At 46.1% G+C, this 21,679-nt stretch overlaps 1 protein-coding gene across 1 annotated transcript; it reads right to left on the bottom strand.

Annotated features, from left to right (window-relative positions):
- Nucleotides 1-781: 781 nt before the first annotated feature.
- hnrnpua (heterogeneous nuclear ribonucleoprotein Ua) lies at nucleotides 782-21,411 on the bottom strand. The gene is made up of 14 exons (XM_029730580.1): nucleotides 20,749-21,411; nucleotides 19,698-19,812; nucleotides 6,730-6,803; nucleotides 6,122-6,261; nucleotides 5,800-5,899; nucleotides 5,553-5,665; nucleotides 5,139-5,402; nucleotides 4,886-5,005; nucleotides 3,241-3,369; nucleotides 2,856-3,024; nucleotides 2,410-2,682; nucleotides 2,043-2,302; nucleotides 1,734-1,832; nucleotides 782-1,614 (listed from the first exon to the last, which is right to left on the bottom strand). Exons 1-14 carry the CDS (start codon nucleotides 21,218-21,220, stop codon nucleotides 1,564-1,566), a joined length of 2,379 nt encoding a protein of 792 aa, XP_029586440.1. The 5' UTR covers nucleotides 21,221-21,411; the 3' UTR covers nucleotides 782-1,563.
- Between the last annotated feature and the right edge of the window lie 268 nt (nucleotides 21,412-21,679).

Genomic DNA, 21,679 nt, shown 5'->3' with positions numbered 1-21,679 from the left:
GTTTAATGTTGGCACTTAAAACCCATTTTTCAAATAATTGTTTATTGGAGAGAACCACATTGATGTAAAACTGTGGTTTTTGTTGTACTTTTGAATGGAACTGTGGCGCAACTGTGGCCCCTCATGCTGAGTTCAGCTTTTTTGTGACCCCCACCCCCATCGGCTATAAAAAAAATGACTGCGTAGAACAAACCTGCCTCTCGGACACGTAGTGTAAGGAATCATGTCAGCTCTATTCAGGACAGTTCTATCCCAGAGTGATCCTAATTTCGTGCCATTCTACACATTTAGCCGTGGGGTGTAGAGAACATTTTGCAATTTTATAACGGATTTCATGCCAATCTATTCATTTTGCCATGGGGCAGAGAGGAAAATTAGCTGTTTTTAATATGATATCTGAGTGAGACTGACTAACAAAATCCATGGGGGCCCTCCGGGAGGTAATTCAACCATGATTACTACAAGTTTAGATAGCTGGCCGCTAGACTAATTTTCCAATCTAAAACATTTTAGCTGACATGGGCTAATTGAGTGACTATCAGTGACTGACATTACAAACAATAAACTGCTGATCAACAACCAAATTTTGAAATTGGTCCGAGGGCCTTCAGTTGCCCATCTCTGATCTGAATGTTAGATAACGTTGTGCTCTACTGAACGCGCCCCAGGCGTCATGGAATGGCCTATCTGCTACGGAGTACTGAGTATGTGACCACTCAAGATAGATAAAGGAGTGCCTTACTGAAGGACGGCCTTGGATGTATGAGCCACTGATGCAGGATATAGCAAGACATTTTATTCATTTTAACAAGACAGCTACTCTGAGACAGTGCTTCTCATATCAAAGGCTTTTCTAACACCTTTGACATTGAAAAATATGGATTCGCATACCAAGTAAGATGCACCATTCAGAGCAATTCCTGTGTTTATGTGGGCTGTCTGTTAGTTAAATTACACATATATATATATATATATCTTTTAAGCATATCATTTTTTATTACAGCTTAAACTTCACCTTACTTACTAGAAACAAACGTATTTGCAGCAGGACTAGAATTACGACACCTCACAAATGCCATGTGTCTAAAGTGAGTGCTAGCCTCTCCTGATTCTTAAACACATAAAACAACATAATATAAAGCAAAACATCGGAAATAAATATTTATCATCATCATCATCATAATCGTTGTATTAAAAAGTACATCTTTACAGATAAAAACACAGAACCCTGAAAAGTTTTTTAAGAGACATCACATGCTGGATGAAAGCCAAGGTTTCTGAAGGCGAACGCTTGAGAGCTCTGGCTCTGAAACGTAAAAGCAATACAAATATACCAAATCAAAACGCAGAAAGTAAAGGAGCCCAGAAAGCGTTTGTCGTCTTTGTCTCAGAACCGGCAGTCGATGTCAGCAGTGGAATGCTCTTTCTTCCTAAAACGAAGGAAGAGGAGAGGAAAAGGGGGTAAAATGGAGCGTAACAGGAGTAGTATGCGCCAGGGTGGACGGGGTTTGTAGTGAGGGGGTGTGTCTGTGTGCTGTCAGTCAGTCTCTCTACCGCACATGCTCAGTAGTATCCTGGGTGGTACTGTTGGCTCCATGGCTTCTGGTTCCAGAACTAAAGATGAAAGACAGAAGTTAAAGGTAAGAGTTTTGAACCATTCCATTGGTCCTAAGGTGCAAACATTTCCCAGCCTGTGCTGCGCTACGTCCAGCTACATCAGGAGCAGTACATACCCCCTGCTGCCAGCTCTGGTTGAAGGCCTGGGCCTTGTTCATGCCAAAGTTGCTGTTCTTGTTGAAGCTGCGATTGTTGCCTCCTCTGCCTCTGAACTTCTGCGGAAAACACAACAGCCATCAGACACCTGGGACTGGCAGCTGACCTCCAGTACAATTGGTGGGTTATACAAATGTACTGTATGTTGTTGTTATATTCAGAAAACTATATAGAAATGAAATAATCCAACAATCCACTCTAGCTGATAGAGTCAGACTCGTTCTAGTCCCAGTCAAGGACACTATCAAGTATAGTAACTAGTGACCCACCTGTGTGAAGTTGCCCCTGTTGTCCCCACGTCCTCTTCCACCTCCACCTCCTCCGCGGGTCATGCTGCCTCGGTGCATATTGCCACCCCTATTACCCCCCATGTTGCCCCTTCCAGGACCCCCCCTGGGTCCACCCCCCCTGCTGGGCATGCCCCCACTCCCCCTGTTGAAGTTGCCCCGGTTGGAGAAGCCCCCTCGGAAGGCCGGAGGAGGGAGGAAACCTCTGGGGGGACGACTGAATCCACCACGAGGTCCTGGGCCTGGGCAGAGACAAACACACAGATCAATATATATTGTACATACCAAGTACACAAACATACACCTCAAGTATTATAGTTATTTACAGAGTCAAATACACACGGCTCACCTCCCCTGAAGTTGCCTCTGATCTGGAAGCCTCCTCTGCCCCCCCTCTGCCCCTGACCTCCTCCCCACTGCCCCTGCCCTCTGCCCCCACGGCCACGGTGGCTGCCCCCTCTCTTGGGCGGCGTGCCCCCCTGGTTGGCCTTCTTCTCTGGGGGCAGGGCGGAGCGACTCTCCTCCTTGTACAAGTCCAGCAGCTTGGAGGCCTCGTCCTTCTGCAGCTCCACGAAGCTCACCTCACTGAAGCAATCCCCTGGCTCCGGCAGGGTGTAGATGCCTACAGGAGGACGGGAGGGAAACAGCCAGATATATCAACCCCTAACAAATCAGTCAGTCAGCCCGGATAGAAGCGTCTGCCAAAGGACTCAAATGTAATGTAAGCTCTCATGTGTTATTGATACAGGTAACAGGTGTTATGGCTGTCAGGTATTCTAGGTTGTTGTAGCTCACCTTTCATCTTGAGTACAGCGTGCTCGGGGACGTCTTTACCATCCGTCTCGGCTTTCTTCTGTGTCCTCTGCTTGTAGTTGTCGTCAGTAGGACACACCACCACGGCCTTCCTCTGGAATCCTGCAAACAGACACATCTTCCTCCTCTGGGCCGGGGCCGACACATTGGTCTGAGAGAAAGAGAAAGAGAAAGAGAAAGAGAGAGAGGTACCAGGGTTGAAGTCATATCCAACCATACACCTACTGAAATCATTCCATTCTCACACTGCCATACAGTAAGTAGTATTTGTTTCTCATGATGATGCTGGCTTAATCAAATATTCAAAAAGAACGACAATTGAACAAATACACAAAACAAAAGCTTCAATGTGGGTAACCATGGTTACCTGGTCAAGGATGTAGTTGCGTTTTTTGCGTGCAGCAATCTCAATGAATTTTCCCAGGAAAAGAGGTGCACGCTGGGAGATGGCGGTGAGTTTGGTGACATCCTTCATTTGGCGTTTCAGACTGGCGATCTGGCAAAGGAAAATAAAGAATTTTGAGGTATGGAATCATCTGACTTTGGGGTGAACTGTCCCTTCAAGCTGAACTGACCCTTTAAGGTGAGCTGTCCCTTCAACCTGAACTGACCCTTTAAGGTCAGGTGTCCCTTTCAGCTGAACTGACCCTTTAAGGTGAGCTGTCCCTTCAACCTGAACTGACCCGTTAAGGTGAGCTGTCCCTTTCAGCTGAACTGACCCTTTAAGGTGAGCTGTCCCTTTCAGCTGAACTGACCCTTTAAGGTGAGCTGTCCCTTTCAGCTAAACTGACCCTTTAAGGTGAGCTGTCCCTTTCAGCTGAACTGACCCTTTAAGGTGAGCTGTCCCTTCAAGCTGAACTGACCCTTTAAGGTGAGCTGTCCCTTCAAGCTGAACTGACCCTTTAAGGTGAGCTGTCCCTTCAACCTGAACTGACCCTTTAAGGTGAGGTGTCCCTTCAAGCTGAACTGACCCTTTAAGGTGAGGTGTCCCTTTCAGCTGAACTGACCCTTTAAGGTGAGGTGTCCCTTTCAGCTGAACTGACCCTTTAAGGTGAGCTGTCCCTTTCAGCTGAACTGACCCTTTAAGGTGAGCTGTCCCTTCAAGCTGAACTGACCCTTTAAGGTGAGCTGTCCCTTTCAGCTGAACTGACCCTTTAAGGTGAGGTGTCCCTTCAACCTGAACTGACCCTTTAAGGTGAGCTGTCCCTTCAACCTGAACTGACCCTTTAAGGTGAGGTGTCCCTTTCAGCTGAACTGACCCTTTAAGGTGAGGTGTCCCTTTCAGCTGAACTGACCCTTTAAGGTGAGCTGTCCCTTTAAGGTGAGCTGTCCCTTTCAGCTGAACTGACCCTTTAAGGTGAGCTGTCCCTTCAAGCTGAACTGACCCTTTAAGGTGAGCTGTCTCTTTCAGCTGAACTGACCCTTTAAGATGAGCTGTCTCTTTAAAGTGAAATGTCCTGTCCCATTCAGCTGAACTGTTGAATTGTAGAACTGTCCTGTCCCTTTAAGCTGAACTGCCTCTTTAAGGTGAGGTATCTCTTTAAGGTGAACTGTCCTGTCCCTTTAAACTGAACTGTAGAACTGTCCTGTCCCTTTAAGCTGAACTGTAAAACTGTGCTGTCCCTTTAAGCTGAACTGTAAAACTGTGCTGTCCCTTTAAGCTGAACTGTAAAACTGTCCTGTCCCTTTAAGCTGAACTGTAAAACTGTCCTGTCCCTTTAAGCTGAACTGTAGAACTGTCCTGTCCCTTTAAGCTGAACTGTAGAACTGTCCTGTCCCTTTAAGCTGAACTGTAGAACTGTCCTGTCCCTTTAAGCTGAACTGTAGAACTGTCCTGTCCCTTTAAGCTGAACTGTAGAACTGTCCTGTCCCTTTAAACTGAACTGTAGAACTGTCCTGTCCCTTTAAGCTGAACTGTAGAACTGTCCTGTCCCTTTAAACTGAACTGTAGAACTGTCCTGTCCCTTTAAACTGAACTGTAGAACTGTCCTGTCCCTTTTAGCATCACTCACCATCATCTTCTCCAGGATGGTGTTGGTTCCCAGGATGTTGTATTTCCCAGGGTGCTCCTGAGTGTGCTTGGTTACCCACGCCGTCTTCCCAGCGCCAGGCAGGCCTACCATCACGATCACCTGGGAGAGTAAGATACATTTTGATCATGGCTGCAAAGTAATGTGTTGTCAAATGTGGGATACAGAGTTGGAAATGGAAATTATGAAAATACCACATGGACATTCAATAACATGAAAACCAGCACGCACTCACCTCACAGTCATCCTTGGTGTCAGGCCCCTTGGGGCCTCGGACCCTCTTGCCCACAGGGACCTGCTGTAGGAAGCTGTAGCCGGCCGGTGGGACAAACAGTGGCGCCTCCCTCTGGCCGAAGTTGAACTCTACAGCACAGTTGTGACAGAGGACGTGAGGGAGGAGGGGCCGTCCGTCCAGAGATGCCTTGTCCACCTTGAAGGCCACGCCTAGGTCCTGACCGTTCTTACTGAACGACAGCTCCACCTCCGAGCCTTCAAAGTTCTGCAAGAGAGAGGACGAACATCATCATCAGTGGAAAAAGCAGCAGCAGTTTAATCTGTTAGCTGATGTTTATTTTTTAACTGGCTAAAGTGTCTATTTAGCTCTTTGAGCGAAATGTGACAAACAAAAGGGATCATTAAAATATCTTACAATTAGGCACCCGACGACATCGTTTTCATCGAAGCACTCTCCGAAGTCTTCTGTGACACAGTTGGTGGTTTTCTTCCCTTTGGCAGAGAAGGCATACGAGTGTTCCTCTTCTCCTGAGGACGTCAAAGCAGACAGACACACAGTCAGACAAGGAGTTACCATACAACAGCACAACACACCAGGGGTTATCCTTAGCATATATCAGGAGTCCACTGAATTAGATTGGTTGGTCTAATGGTACACTCACCCAGTAACAGTGTTCCATTGGCTAGTGACCAGCCCACCAGAACCTCGTGGATGTCCATGCCTTTACTGGAGATATGTTTCACTGGGATCTTCTCAATGATCTGGGGAGAACACACCGAGGGTGAGGTGTGTGTGTGTGTGTGTTTGTCATGACCATCATCATCATCATCATCATCATCAGTGGTTTTAGGCTGAGTATCCGTAAAGCACTTTGTGACAACTGCTGATGTAAAAATGGATTTATAAAATAAACTTGATCGATTGATTGACCACGTGTGTGTGTGTGTGTTGTTGATGATGATGATGATGATATCTCTCCTCACCTTCATCTCAAAGCAGGCCTTGCCCTGAGCTACTCCGTAGGAAGCCCTGCCTCCAGCCCACAGGTAGGCAAAGCTCTCCATGGTGAGGGATGACGCGCTGTAACGGTCCCGGGACACCTTGAAGTGCAGGTCACTGTTATCTATGGTCACACACACACACACACACACACACACGTGAACTTCACAGTTCAACTAAAAAATGTGCACTGCTGCAGGTGTTATTCAATAATTGTACAAATTCTACCCACAGCTATCCAGTCACATGTGGTCAGGTCTGTGTGTGTGTACTCACATGTGGTCAGGTGTGTGTGTACGTACTCACATGTGGTCAGGTGTGTGTGTGTACGGACTCACATGTGGTCAGGTGTCTGTGTGTGTGTGTGTACTCACGTGGTCAGGTGTGTGTGTGTGTGTGTGTGTGTGTGTGTGTGTGTGTGTGTGTGTGTACACTCACATGTGGACAGGTGTGTACTCACATGTGGTCAGGTGTGTGTGTGTGTGTGTGTGTGTGTGTGTGTGTGTGTGTGTGTACTCACATGTGGACAGGTGTGTACTCACATGTGGTCAGGTGTGTACTCATGTGGACAGGTCTGTGTGTGTGTACTCACAGGTGTCCAGGCAGACAGTGCTGTCGTCAAACTCCTCATCCTCTTCCTCCAGGGGGGGCTGGGGGGACTTGGCCCTGGAAGAGAGAAGATGAAGGGTCAGCCCAGGGAGGACACGTCTCTCACTCAAGTGGGAAAACTTAGGCAGGAAATGCCAACAACGAACAGTGAGCCATCTTACTCATGTATAAAAAAACAGATAATGAAAGAAAAGCATTGCAAGTTTGAATTTTGTAAAATTAGCGTGGGAGAGGTGACTAAAAACATGATGGTTATCGATCAATAATGACAAACCTCTTGGTATTGACAACTTGGATGGAAAGCTACTGGGGATGGTAGTTGACTCTATGGACACTCCTATCTGTCAAATCTTTCATCTGAGCCTAGAGGAAAGTCTTTGTCCTCAGGCCTGGATGGAAGCCAAAGTCATTCCATTACCCAAGAGTGGTAAAGCGGCCTTTACTGGTTCTAACAGCAGACCTATCAGCTTAATGCCAGCTCTTAGCAAACTGTTGGAAAGAATTGTGTTTGAACAAATACAATGCCATTTCACCGTAAACAAATTAACAACGGACTTTCAGCATATTTATAGAGAAGGGCACTCAACATGTACTGCACTGGCACAAATGACTGATGATTGGTTGAAAGAAATTGATAAGAAGATTGTGGGAGCTGTACTGTCCTTTCAGTGCAGCCTTTGATATTATTGTTGTTGAGAAAACATGTGTTTTGGCTTTCCAACCTCCACCATATCGTGGATTCAGAGCTATCCATCTTATAGCGTATTCCTAATGGAAGCTTCTCTAATGTCAAACATGTAAAGTGTGGTGTACCACAGGGCAGCTCTCTAGGCCCTTTACTCTTTTCTATTTTTACCAATGACCTGCCACTGGCATTAAACAAAGCATGTGTGTCCATGTGTTGATGATTCAACCATATATGCATCAGCAACCACAGCTAATGAGGTCACTGAAACCCTTAACAAAGAGTAGCAGTCTGTTTGGGAATGGGTGGCCAGTAATACACTGGTCCTGAACATCTCTAAAATTAAGAGCATTGCATTTGGTACAAATTATTCCCTAAGTTCTAGACCTCAGCTGAATCTGGTGGTGAATGGTGTGGCTGTTGAACAAGTTGAGGAGACTAAATTACTTGGTGTTACCTTAGATTGTAAACAGTCATGCTGAAAACATATAGATTCAATGGTTGTAAAGATGGGGAGCGTGCTGTCCGTAATAAAGAGATGATCTGCTTTTTTGACACCACACTCAAAAAGCACATCCTGCAGGCTCTAGTTTTATCTTATCATGATTATCAAATCAAATATTATTAGTTTCATGTGTAACGTCTGCTTCCAACTCACACCCTCAAACACCTAAATCCCCTGAACGCAGCTCACTCTCCAGATTCCAATCACCTGAATTCTAATCACCTGTTCACACACACATGTATGTCATTATCACACACTATTTACTTCAGTTCTTTGCACCCCATCACCGTGAGGTATTGTTTGTTTTGTGACATATGGCTTTCGGAGCTCTGTTTTCCCCATGATTTACTCCTCCCGAATATGAAAGTTTTTGCCTGCCTCACTAACGACGCCTTTTGTCTATTCCCTTCCTGTACTTCAGCCTATCGGATTTCCTGTTGTTATCTACCTATTGCCTGATCTCCCGGACTACCATACTAGCCTTTTCCCTGCTTGTACTGTTGCCCTTTTGGACCCCTGTGTATGACCTTCTGCCTGCCCCTGGACCCAGCTACCTGCCTCCTCCTCTGGTCCTTTGCATTAAACACCTGCTGCGCCCTGCGCTTGAAACCAGCTCTCTGTCTCCCCTCGTGTTCATTACAACATGCGCCGAATACAACAGGTGTGGACTTTACAGTGAAATGCTTACTTATGAGCCCCTAACCAACAATGCATTTTAAGAAATACAGATAAGAATAAGAAATAAAAGTAACATTAAAGAGCAGCAGTAAAATAACAATAGTGAGACTATATACAGGGGGGTACCGGTACAGAGTCAATGTGCGGGGGCACCAGTTAGTTGAGGTATTATATACATGTAGGTAGAGTTATTAAAGTGACTATGCATAAATGACAACAACAGAGAGTAGCAGCGGTGTAAAAGAGGGGGGGGTGCAAATAGTCTGGGTAGCCATTTGATTAGGTGTTCAGGAGTCTTATGGCTTGGGGATAGAAGCTGTTTTGAAGCCTCTTGGACCTAGACTTAGCGCTCTGGTACCGCTTGCCGTGCGGTAGCAGAGAGAACAGTCTATGACTAGGGTAGCTGGAGTCTTTGACAATTTTTAGGGCCTTCCTCTGACACCGCCTGGTATAGTGGTCCTGGATGGCAGGAAGCTTGGCCCCAGTGGTGTACTGGGCCGTTCACACTACCCTCTGTAGTGCCTTGCTGTTAGAGGCCGAGCAGTTGCCATACCAGGCAGTGATACAACCAGTCAGGATGCTCTCGATGGTACAGCTGTAGAACCTTTTGAGGATCTCAGGACCCATGCCAGATCTTTTCAGTCTCCTGAGGGGGAATAGGTTTTGTCGTGCCCTCTTCACAACTGTCTTGGTGTGCTTGGACCATGTTAGTTTGTTGGTGATGTGGACACCAAGGAACTTGAAGCTCTCAACCTGCTCCACTGCAGCCCCGTCGATGAGAATGGGGGCGTACTCGGTCCTCTTTTTCCTGTAGTCCACAATCATCTCCTTTGTTTTGATCACGTTGAGGGAGAGGTTGTTGTCCTGGCACCACACGGCCAGGTGAGGCCATGCCTCGTCGTTGATTAGGCCTACCACTGTTGTGTCATCGGCAAACTTAATGATGGAGTTGGAGTCGTGCCTGGCCGTGCAGTCATGAGTGAACAGGGAGTACAGGAGGGGACTGAGCACGCACCCCCGTGAGGGGCCCCTGTGTTGTGGATCAGCGTGGCGGATGTGTTGTTATCTACCCTTATCACCTGGGGGCGACACGTCATGAAGTCCAGGATCCAGTTGCAGAGGGAGGTGTTTAGTCCCAGGGTCCTTAGCTTAGTGATGAGCTTTGAGGGCAATATGGTGTTGAACGCTGAGCTGTAGTCAATGAATAGCATTCTCACATAGGTGTTCCTTTTGTCCAGGTGGGAAAGGGCAGTGTGGAGTGCAATAGAGATTGCATCATCTGTGGATCTGTTGGGGCGGTATGCAAATTGGAGTGGGTCTAGGGTTTCTGGGATAATGGTGTTGATGCGAGCCATGACAAGCCTTTCAAAGCACTTCATGGCTACAGACGTAAGTGCTACGGGTCGGTAGTCATTTAGACAGGTTACCGTAGTATTCTTGGGCACAGGGACTATGGTGGTCTTCTTAAAACATGTTGGTATTACAGACTCAGACAGGGAGAGGTTGAAAATGTCAGTGAAGACACTTGCCAGTTGGTCAGCACATGCTCGCAGTACACGTCCTGGTAATCCGTCTGGCCCTGCGGCCTTGTGAATGTTGACCTGTTTAAAGGTCTTACTCACATCGGCTGCGGAGAGCGTGATCACACAGTCTTCCGGAACAGCTGGTGCTCTCATGCATGTTTCAGTGTTATTTGCCTTGAAGCGAGCATAGAAGTAGTTTAGCTCGCCTGGTAGGCTCGTGTCACTGGGCAGCTCTCGGCTGTGCTTCCCTTTGTAGTCTGTAATGGTTTGCAAGCCCTGCCACATCCGACAAGCGGCAGTGCCGGTGTAGTATGATTCGATCTTAGTCCTGTATTGATGCTTTTCCTGTTTGATGGTTCGTCTGAGGGCGGGATTTCTTATAAGCTTCCGGGTTAAAGTCCCTCTCCTTGAAAGCGTCAGCTCTAGCTTTTAGCTCAGTGCGGATGTTGCCTGTAATCCATGGCTTCTGGTTGGGATATGTACTGTAACGGTTTTGACTTGAGGTTATAATTTATAGGGGTGCCAGGTAGGTTGTGCCTACCAGAGAAAATATTAGTTTCTCCTTTTAGTTTGATAGGGAATGAGTCCCATCTGGTCCGTCAAGTCTACACCAATACAAAGGACTCATGTAAATGTCAGGATGGAAATACACTTTTCATGAACCCTTAAAACAATGGAAATAACTTCAAAACAACTGTATTCTTTTGCGTGGATGTATTAACAACATAAATGATCACACACACAACAATATAACAATAATGAGCTTTAAACAGCTCTAGTTCCTCCAGAAATGTCCTGTACCTCAGGCCTAAAGAGTCCAGCCCGGTAAACAAGTTCAGGGAACTCAACTGACCTTAGTCACGCAATGGTTGTCCGTTCATATAGTGTAGCGTAAACCCAGTGTCAATCATACAATGAAAAGAACAAATATTTTACCACACATTTCAATAAATCCTCAACTACAACTAACTACATAAATCATCACAGTATACATCACACCCAAAACAAATGAAATACCGTATACAAAAAAGGTTGTAGTCAGTCGGTCAGTCAGAGAAGCCAATCCGCCGACAGATCTCCAGCGGAGAAAGGCCACGAAAACAGACGCAAAGAGTGGATCCGATCCTGGGTAGATTTTCTATTAGGCTACACAAAGCACACTTTTACAGCAACACAACAAATGGAAGAGAGAAGCTTCAGAACTGAGGGTCGAACACATCCTCATTCATGTTTCCATCACAACTCCTCTTTTGCGCAGCTGATGCTGGCTATTTAATTGGGAATTAAAGGGGAAGCGCTCTATTGGAAGAAGCACTAATTAATTGGGAATTAAAGGAAAAGCGCTCTATTGGAAGGAGAAGCACTGAGACGGTTCAGAAACATTCAGGGCCGTCACACACCCCCTCCCCTGGAAAAAGCCGACCATTGCCCTGGAAGGCACATCTTGGTCGGGGAAACCGAGAAAGGTCTCCTCATCACTTTCCTCTACAAAAATATTCATAACTTTTTGGCGCTCACGCTCCTCAGCCGAGGGGTCACAGGCCTTAAGGCGTGAGACTTCTGGGTCTGGGAATCCGAGAAAAGTCTCCTCACTTTCATCTTCAAAGATCTCCAGGACCTTGCAGCGCTCAATCTCCTCCAATTCCTTAGCCGAGGGGTAACAGGCCTTAAGGCGTGAGACATGGACAACGCGCATATCTTCACCTGTGTCCTCTTTCACCACTCGATAGTTCAAAGGGCCGCTCTGCTCCACAATCCTATATGGTCCTTGCCATTTAGGAGCGAGCTTGGCCGAGAAGAATTGTTCAGCTTTTGAATAAGGATGAGAGCGAAGCCACACCCGATCACGAAGCTGGAACTGCATGTCTCGTCTCTTCTTATCATAATTTCGCTTCTGCTTGAGTCGAGCCTGGATCATGTTCTTTGAGACAAGAGCTCTCAAGTTGTGGAGATGGCCTACCTGGTCATAGCAAGCAGCGTCTGGAGTAACCTGCTGGGGCTGTAGCACCATCTCCAAGGGTCCTCGGAGGGGACGACTCAGGTTCAGCTCTGCAGGTGTGACTCCAGTGGACTCTTGCACAGCAGAATTCAGGGCAAATCGAAACTCGTGAAGGTGCTTGTCCCAGTGTTTGTGCTGGGTCCCTACATAGGAAGCAACCATTGTCTTCAAGGTTTGATTAACTCTCTCAGTGAGGTTGGTCTGTGGGTGATAGGCCGTGGTCAACTTCTGTCTCAGGTTCCATCTTTGGCAGGTCTCCTCAAAGAGATCAGAGACGAATTGGGAACCTCGATCAGACAGGATATAAATCAGGCACTCCCCAGCGAGTCAGGATCTCTTTCGTAAGGATGTTAGAGACTGTCCTTGCTGTGGCCTGACGCAGGGCAAAGAGCTCCACCCACTTGGAATAGTAATCAACAAAAACAAGCATGTACACATTCTGATTGGAGCTTCTAGGAAATGGACCCATCAAATCCACTCCTAACATTTCCCAAGGTCGGGTAACCACAGTTTTCTGCAACTTGCCAGCAGGCTTTCTACCTTCTGGTTTGTAAATTTGACAAACCTGACAGTTTCGGACATGTGACTTCACATCCATGCTCAGATATGGCCAGTACAGTAATGCTTGCAACCGCTTGTAGGTTTTGAACCTGCCCAAATGACCAGCTAACGGGTCTTCATGGAAATGTTGAAGCAGTTGAAGGCGTAGAGTTTCAGGTATGTACATTTGGTATAATGTTCTGTGAGGTAGTTGTACAACTCGGTAGACTTTGTCTTCAATGATGGTCAGCTTGGTGGTAGGATTGACCATCTTTTCTCCATCTTCAAGGATAGTCTGGTACAAAGCCTGTACTTCTGGATCATCCTGTTGGGCTTTCCAAATGGCCTCATCAGAGATGGGAAAGTCAGTTTTGGGTGAGTCTCGACTGCTTGACAGGACAGTAGCACATGTAAGATGAGGGCCACCATTACCACCAGCAGGAGCTCTGGATAAGGCATCTGGAACAGTGTTGTATTTTCCTTTCCTGTATTCTACTGCAAAGGTGAACTCTTGCAACCGTAGAGCCCATCTGATAAGTCTGGTGCTTGGTTTGTTGGTCTTGAACACCCACACAAGGGAGGAATGGTCAGTGACCACAGTGAAGTGTCTTCCCTCCAGGTAGTACCTCCACTTTTCCAAAGCCCAGACAACTGCAAGGCACTCTTGCTCGGTTGTGGAGTAGTTCCGTTCTGCTCCATTCAATGTTCGACTGGCGAACGCTAGCACTTCTTCAGTGCCAAGTCCAGTCTGTTGGACTAGGACAGCACCAAGTCCAACATCACTTGCATCAGTGTAAACAACAAAGGGGCAATCAAAGTTGGGATGACCCAAAATGGGAGGTGTGACGAGGTGTCGTTTCAGGGTTTCAAAAGAGGTCTGGCACTCTGCCGTCCATCGGAATTTCGCACCTTTTCGCTTCAATGCGTTGAGGGGTTCTGCCACCTGGGAGAAGTTCAACACAAACCGATGGTACCATCCAGCCATCCCAAGGAACCGTTGAAGGGCCTTGAGTGTGGTTGGGACAGGGAAATCTTGTACCGCCATGGTCTTTTCGGGATCCACATGAGTGCCGTCAAAAGACACAATATGGCCAAGGAACTTCAGGGAGGTTTGGCAGAAGTTGCTCTTCTTCATGTTCAATGTCAGACCAGCTTCCCTTAGCTTGTCCAACACTGCTTGAAGATCTTGAAAATGTTGTTCTCTGGTCTGGGAGTAGATAATTATATCGTCCAGGTAGACGAAACAGATCTTCCCTCTGAGCTCACCTAACGCAATCTCCATCAGTCTTTGGAAAGTGGCAGGTGCATTCTTTAATCCAAAAGGCATCACCTTAAAGGAAAACAAGCCCTCGGCACAGACAAAAGCAGTCTTATCCTTGCTTTCCTGGTCCATCTCAACCTGCCAATAGCCACTATTGAGGTCAAGGGTAGTGAACACAACCGCTCCAGACAATGACTCCAGGATCTCTTGGATGGTGGGAAGAGGATAGGCATCAGTCTGGGAAACCTTGTTGGTCTTCCTATAGTCCACACAAAATCTAAGACCACCGATCTTTTTTGGGATGAGGACAACAGGAGCAGCCCAGGGAGAGGATGAACGTTCAATTATATTTTGTGTCAACATATCATTAATGAGTCCCTTTTGGATGATTAGCTTTGCTGGGGACAAACGATATGGCTTCTGCTTGATCGGCATTTCCTGTGTAAGGAATATTTTGTGCTTCAGGAGCCCAGTACGTCCCAGCTTTGAAGTACATACATCAGCGTTATTCTGCAGTTGTTCCAACAGCCTTAACTCCTCTGGCTGTTCTAGCTGAGCTCTTCTCACAGCCTGTAAAAGGAGATCATCAGAAGGATTATCAAGGGTTAGTGGTACTGGAGCAATGGCAGAGAAGACTGCCACATTTGGACCCCAATCATGTAACTTTGTAGCTTCTGACTGGAAGAAATGCTTCTTGCTCGGATTGTATGGAAACCAGTAGCAATTGTGTGCGATATCAATCTGGACACCACTGAAGTACATGAAATCAATTCCCAACACGACAGGAAAAGCAATGTTCTTGGTTTGTAGGATAACAGAAGGAATCATATAGGAGTGGTTACACAAGCGGAACTCTACCTCACTCCATCCAAGTGGTCGTTTAGCCTCACCATCAGCCAGATAGAGTGGACCTTCTGTCCACGGCTTCAAGTTGTAGTGTGGACCTTTAACCTCCTTCCACAGTTTCTCATTGAGCAGTGTGTAGGATGACCCGGTGTCCAGGATGGCTCTTCCTGTCCATGGACCTATGGACAGGGGTAACACCAGTTGGTGCGGTATTAACTGAAAGGAAGGGGATGTCGATGGGGGGGCGTAGGCAGTGACTCTTGGGGTTTCAGCTCTGGTCAAAGCACCCAGAGTAGGATGGTTGTTCCTGCGAAGGGAGTTAGGTGTGTTGGCCTGTTGTGATTTGTGGTTTCTGGAAGGGTTTACTTGATATGGTCTTGGACATGTAGCTGAAGAATGTCCCTTTTGGCTACATCTCCAACAGAACATGGGAGGGGTCTTGGCTGGATACTCTGGCTGTTGTTGATGGTCTGGCTTGGGTAACGGTTTGGGTGTCTGTTTCTTTCTCTGTTCATATTGCTGTTGGCATTCTCTGTCCTTCTCAAACTGCTGTCCCAGGCGAACCAGTCCATCAACAGTGGTGACTCTTTCTCTGAGTTGACTGGCTAGTAGTGGGTTGATGTTCTTCAAGATCAATTTAATGACCTCTTCCTCCTCAATGCCAGGTTTCCACCTTCTGCACAGGGAGTGGTAACCATATGCAAAGTCACGGATACTCTCTTTCTCTCTTTGCACTCGATTCCTGACTCTGTCTGCCAGCTCATCTGTGTAGTCCTCAGACAGAAATGCAGAGGAAAACTTGGCCTCAAAGTCAGCCCAGGAGGTAGTGGTGAGACGTGCCACATCCCACCAGTCTCGAGCTGCCCCATGCAACACATTCCTCAATGTGGCAAGGAGTTCTTCGTCAGCCAGGGGATTGAGGGCAAGAAAGTCACGACAGCTTTCCAGATACATTAGCGGATCAGGACTGTCATCTTTTTTCCCAAAGGTGGGAAATTGCAATTTAATGGGCATCGCCCCCACATGACGTCTACTCAAATCACCATGAACAAAAGAGCTAGGAGGGATTGAGGAAGTAGAGGGTGAGGGAGTTATCGGACCATGAAAATGAACACCAGGATGCATGGTGGATGGCATCCTGCAAGGGGTGGCTGCAACATGGCCTTGTCTTAGCTGTTCTGAGGTGCCAGCTTGGCCCTCAGTGGTTTGAACAGAAGTGGACACCAGAGAAGCTCTGTGCAAGGAGTTGTGCCGAATGGAGGCCATGTCAACAGACACGTCAGCCAACATTTTAACACAATTAGAGAGCTCTTTCTGCAAGTGGTCTACAGTGTTAACCAGGGGAGAAAAAACGGAATTAACGTCCTTGAGGACCTCAGTGTGATGATGTTGCAGGCGCCACTGGAGAGTGGCAGTGAGTTGGGTTTGTTGGTAGTCAAACTGCTTGTCCATGGCACCAGTAGCATCCCGTCTTCCACTCTCACTGAGCTCTGTCAGCGTGTGGGTTAGAGTGCTAAGTGAGTTTCTGAATTCCATGGCCCTCTGTTGTTGCTCTTCACTCAGACATTTGAATTTATGGTGGATTAAAGTTTGGAGATGTTGTTGAGTTCGACGAATATCAAGAATGGCATCTTGTAAGACTACAACCTCTGGAGATAAACCAGACAATGGAGGAAGGTTGGGCGTCAGAGGGAGGGCTAGCTCAGTACTTCCACACAGATCCATGTCAATAAGGGAGTAGCTGGTTAGACCTCCTGTGGCCTGTGGTCCAGACAGAGCATTCAGATTCCCAGGGCTCTGGCCCAAATCAACTCCATTAACATTATGATTTGTATTGTCGGCTCGATGGTCAGAATGGCCCTGTGTATTCCCATTGACAGGTATGATATGGATGAGCACATTTTCTTGGGGTGAATCCATTGTTTTAATTCCACACAAAAGATTTGCTTTGGTTATTTCTCAATGTTGAGGTCCCATCTGGGGTGCCATTTTTTATGTAACGGTTTTGACTTGAGGTTATAATTTATAGGGGTGCCAGGTAGGTTGTGCCTACCAGAGAAAATATTAGTTTCTCCTTTTAGTTTGATAGGGAATGAGTCCCATCTGGTCCGTCAAGTCTACACCAATACAAAGGACTCATGTAAATGTCAGGATGGAAATACACTTTTCATGAACCCTTAAAACAATGGAAATAACTTCAAAACAACTGTATTCTTTTGCGTGGATGTATTAACATAAATGATCACACACACAACAATATAACAATAATGAGCTTTAAACAGCTCTGGTTCCTCCAGAAATGTCCTGTACCTCGGGCCTAAAGAGTCCAGCCCGGTAAACAAGTTCAGGGAACTCAACTGACCTTAGTCACGCAATGGTTGTCCGTTCATACCGTGTAGTGTAAATCCAGTGTCAATCGGACCATCATAATAACAAATATTCTACCACAACTATAAAGCGTATCACATCTTAGTAAATCCTCAACTACAACTAACTACATAAATCATCACAGTATACATCACACCAAAACAAATGAAATACCGTATACAAAAAAGGTTGTGGTCAGTCGGTCAGTCAGAGAAGCCAATCCGCCGACAGATCTCCAGCGGAGAAAGGCCACGAAAACCAACGGAGAGGTGTAGTCCACAGACGCAAAGAGTGGATCCGATCCTGGGTAGATTTTCTATTAGGCTACACAAAGCACACTTTTACAGCAACACAACAAACGGAAGAGAGAAGCTTCAGAACTGAGGGTCGAACACATCCTCATTCATGTTTCCATCACAACTCCTCTTTTGCGCAGCTGATGCTGGCTATTTAATTGGGAATTAAAGGGGAAGCGCTCTATTGGAAGAAGCACTAATTAATTGGGAATTAAAGGAAAAGCGCTCTATTGGAAGGAGAAGCACTGAGACGGTTCAGAAACATTCAGGGCCGTCACAGTACGTACAGTCACTGTGGGGACGATGTCATCGATGCACTTATTGATGAAGCCAATGACTAATGTGGTGTACTCCTCAATGTCATCGAAGGAATCCCGGAACATATTCCAGTCTGTGCTAGCAAAACAGTCCTGTAGCTTAGCATCTGTTTCATCTGACTACTTTTTTATTGATCTAGTCACTGGTGCTTCCTGCTTTAATTTTTGCTTGTAAGCAGGAATCGGGAGGATAGAATTATGGTCAGATTTTCCAAATGGAGGGTGAGGGAGAGCTTTGTATGGGTCTCTGTGTGTGGAGTAAAGGTGGTCCAGAGTTTTTTTCCCCCTATGGTTGCACATTTAACATGCTGATAGAAATGAGGTAAAACGAATTTAAGTTTCCCAGCATTAAAATCCCCGGCTACTAGGAGCGCCGCCTCTGGGTGAGCGTTTTCTTGTTTGCTTATGGCAGAATACAGCTCATTCAATGCGGTCTTAGTCCAGCCTCTGACTGTGGTGGTATGTAAACAGCTACGATTATTGTCCAGTCATATGGTCAAGTGCTGCAAAGAAAGACCTAGTTAAGCTGCAGTTGGCCCAGAACAAAGTGGCACGTCTTGCTCTTCATTGTAATCAGATGGCTGATATTAATACTATGTATGCCAGTCTCTCTTGGCTAAGAGTTGAGGAAAGACTTGTTTTTATAAGAAACGTGTTGGAGATTCCAAATTGTCTTTTGTCTGTAATGTCTTTTTTATTTGTTGGACCCCAGTAAGACTATCTGTCACCATTGGTGTCGGCGAATGGGGATCCTAATAAATCAAACCACTCTCAGAATTTAAAACAAAACCTATCATTGTATGGGTTTCAATTAACTACTTTGGTGCATGAAGGTGTAAATGTTGCTTTCAGGGCCTTTGAGTCTCAACTAGAGAATAATGTAGAGGAAAGACTGCACTAGGCTACATTTTGACCAGTTCTGGCAGGATTTATCAACAATTGAGTTAAAGTTGTAACATTCTTCAGTCTGAAACTGCAGGGCGTGATAAAACAAATTAGTCAGGAACATCACCTAAAGTTCACCAATGTATCATTGGATATGCATTTCCTCTCTCGGGAGGCTATATAAGTGATAGAACGTTGTTGGAAGATCATACCTCATCACAAGAACAACAATTCCTATACTTTAGATGAGGATGCCCACACTAGAAAACTGTCAAGTTATTTAGCTCTGTTTGCCATTTGGAGAGCTGTGTGACAGAGTTATTTTTCAAAAATCCTGAATCATATAGGTTTACAATTAAGTTCTAAAAACAATGACATCAGATTTGTTGAGCTACAGAATAGCTGTATATCTGCTAACCAGTGAAGCTGTTTATAACACATGTATCAAAGACAATGGCCTGTAAGGAGAGAATTTAATCAATATTAGAGGCCAATAATCAATCACTCTCACTCACACTTATTGCATTCTACCATTGGGAAAAAATAAAGCATATAAAAGTTGCCCAAGTTTAACACAACTGGACCGACAGAGACAGAAATATACTTAATTGGTGCACTTGTTCTACAGACAACCCCCCCCCCCCCTTCTTTGTCCCACCGCGCCTCTCCACTGTCCCACAGCGTGTGGGTGAGGCACCCTCCCAGCGGCATCCAGACCGTCCCCTTCAATATAGCATCCCCACAGACCACCCCATATCCATTCCTATCACTAACTAGCTATAGCACCAACCACCATTATCTATACTACAGTTGGGCTTTGCATGCATATTGTCAACCCTGTATTCAGTAATAACAGGTTCTAGTAAGGTAATACCCATGTAGAGGTAAATGGGAAAAAATATGTTTCTTAGCAGCAGGGGTAGCATTAAGGACTGTGTTGGCTGTTAATGTCAACACAGCAGTTCGATAAGGCAGAGAGCTGGCAGTTGTGCAGGCCAGGGTGACTCGGAGCTAACCGAGGGTTAACCCAGCTACTGCACCATCCTTACCGGCTGTACTTGCTTTCTTCAATAAACTCAAAGTAGCCCCTTCCATGTTCCTCCCGGCGTCTCTTAACACCCTTCTTATTCTTCTGCTCAGCACTCGTGTCTTTGTCCGCATCCCCTTTGGAAATAAAACAATAACAAAGCAGGTATTGAGGTGCGTCCCGCCCCCCAAGTGTAGGACCCAGATGTTACATGATGGTCCACACAGTTCAGCTAGGTGGCTAGGTAGGTGTTTTGATTTGTCAGGTATCTACATGAGTTGCAATGTATGGACTACAAAGGTAAGGGTAGATCTGAAAATAATAAAAAATATGGTGATCTGGTCCATGAATAACAAGGAACCATCAAGAGCAATAACAATACCCCCTTTAATACCAGTTAGTACCCCCCCTTTAATACCAGTTAGTACCCCCCCTCCAATATCAATGGATATTGATGTGTGTGAAGCACCACACATGTTCAGTTTCTACAGCCATGGCAGCCTTGACCAAATATTAACTTAGTATTTACCGTGTTGATAAAATGTAAAAAAATAAATAAAAAAATAAATAAAGCTAGATACGACTGACAGCTAGCTAGATAACTTGTCTTCCACATTTCCTAAAACCAACGTTATTAAACTAGGCTATGCGCATAGACGTATTTATACCTATGGAAAAACAAACCGTCTCACGGGAAAAGATAGTCAGCCTGCCGCGTTCTCTCTCGCCAGTAGGAGCCACTGTTTGCACTTTAGCAGCTAATGGTAGCTAGCTAGCCAACGACCATCTGCACACCGGCAAGAGCATCTTTGTCTGCCGCTTGAAGAAATGCAAACCCGGAACACAAAAACCATTGCGTAAAAACATACACCTGTCAAGTGCAGCCGTACAAAAGCTTATTGTCTACAATTAGCTAGCTACATGAATCCTCGCAGAACTTCCGACCTAGCTGGCAAGCTTAGCAGGCTAACCAGTTGACCTATCTTATATTCTGAACTGTCATGCAAGACGTGAACTCTAGCCGCTGCTGCAACCATGGCAGCAGGGTCGATTAGCTGGCTTGCATCGCTTACCCTCTCGAGGGAGAGTCCCTAGTGCAGCATCATCATCATCGAATTTATCCATCTCCTCCTCATCATCATCATCCTCCTCCTCTTCTTTCAGTAGAGCATCTTCATCCTCGTCCGATTTATCCATATCTACTCCCGCATCCTCCTCTTCCCCCATATCATCGTCGATATTGGCGCATTCTTTCTCTGCTTTCCCTTCCGACCTATCTTCATCCTCTACTCCGTCCGCCTCCATCCTCTCCTCAACCAGGTCTTCATCCAAGTCCTCCTCGCCCATGTCATTCAGGCCGACAGCCCCTTCGCCTTGGCCGCCGTTCTCCCCGGCCTCTGCTCCTCCGGCTGGAGCCTCTTCATTCAGCGCGGCCTGCAGCCGGTCCATAAGATCCGCCTTCAGCCCCTTGTCCGACAGCTGCCTCTTCTTTAACTCGTCCTTCAACTCGTTTACCTTTAACTTCTTCACGTTGATAGAGCTCATTGTGCTATCTATTAAATTATTAAATAAATATCGATACAATTCGATAAAAATCCCTATTGTCGACTGTGTTTTTGAAATTCGAAACACGAAGATAAAAGCCCAGTGTACAGATGGCCGACTTGGTGATAGCAGTCGCCTATAATTTCCACTGCGCCAAGCCCGCACCCTTTCTAAGCACGTCCCACTACTGGCATCTGTGCTGCTGCTGAGAGCGTGCCAAGGGCAGTAATATAGCCCTACCGTAATGACACGAATAAACCAGTCAGCTTTTATCCTTTAGTCTCCTACCACATAACAGCCGTGCATCCATACAATGGCTTCTATATCTCGTTGTGGCCTAATGTCTACCGTCATTATTGACAATATGAAGCGAAAAAAAAATCACAATTCGCTACGCATCGAAAAAGTCTAGCTTTGGACCTTGCAATATAAATATACACTTCTTTTATAAATGAGACA

Source organism: Salmo trutta, chromosome 33 (genome assembly GCF_901001165.1).
Source record: "Salmo trutta chromosome 33, fSalTru1.1, whole genome shotgun sequence".
In the NCBI taxonomy this organism is placed as follows: domain Eukaryota; kingdom Metazoa; phylum Chordata; class Actinopteri; order Salmoniformes; family Salmonidae; genus Salmo; species Salmo trutta.
This window is presented reverse-complemented; position numbering and strand designations above follow the sequence as displayed.

Coding starts and splice junctions, on each gene's coding strand:
- hnrnpua (XM_029730580.1), bottom strand. CDS start 21,220: ATGAGCTCTATCAACGTGAAGAAGTTAAAGGTAAACGAGTTGAAGGAC. Junction 6,262..6,729: donor CACTGTCTGCCTGGACACCT/GTGAGTACACAC, acceptor GTGTGACCATAG/ATAACAGTGACCTGCACTTC. Junction 5,403..5,552: donor ATGTCGTCGGGTGCCTAATT/GTAAGATATTTT, acceptor TCTCTCTTGCAG/AACTTTGAAGGCTCGGAGGT.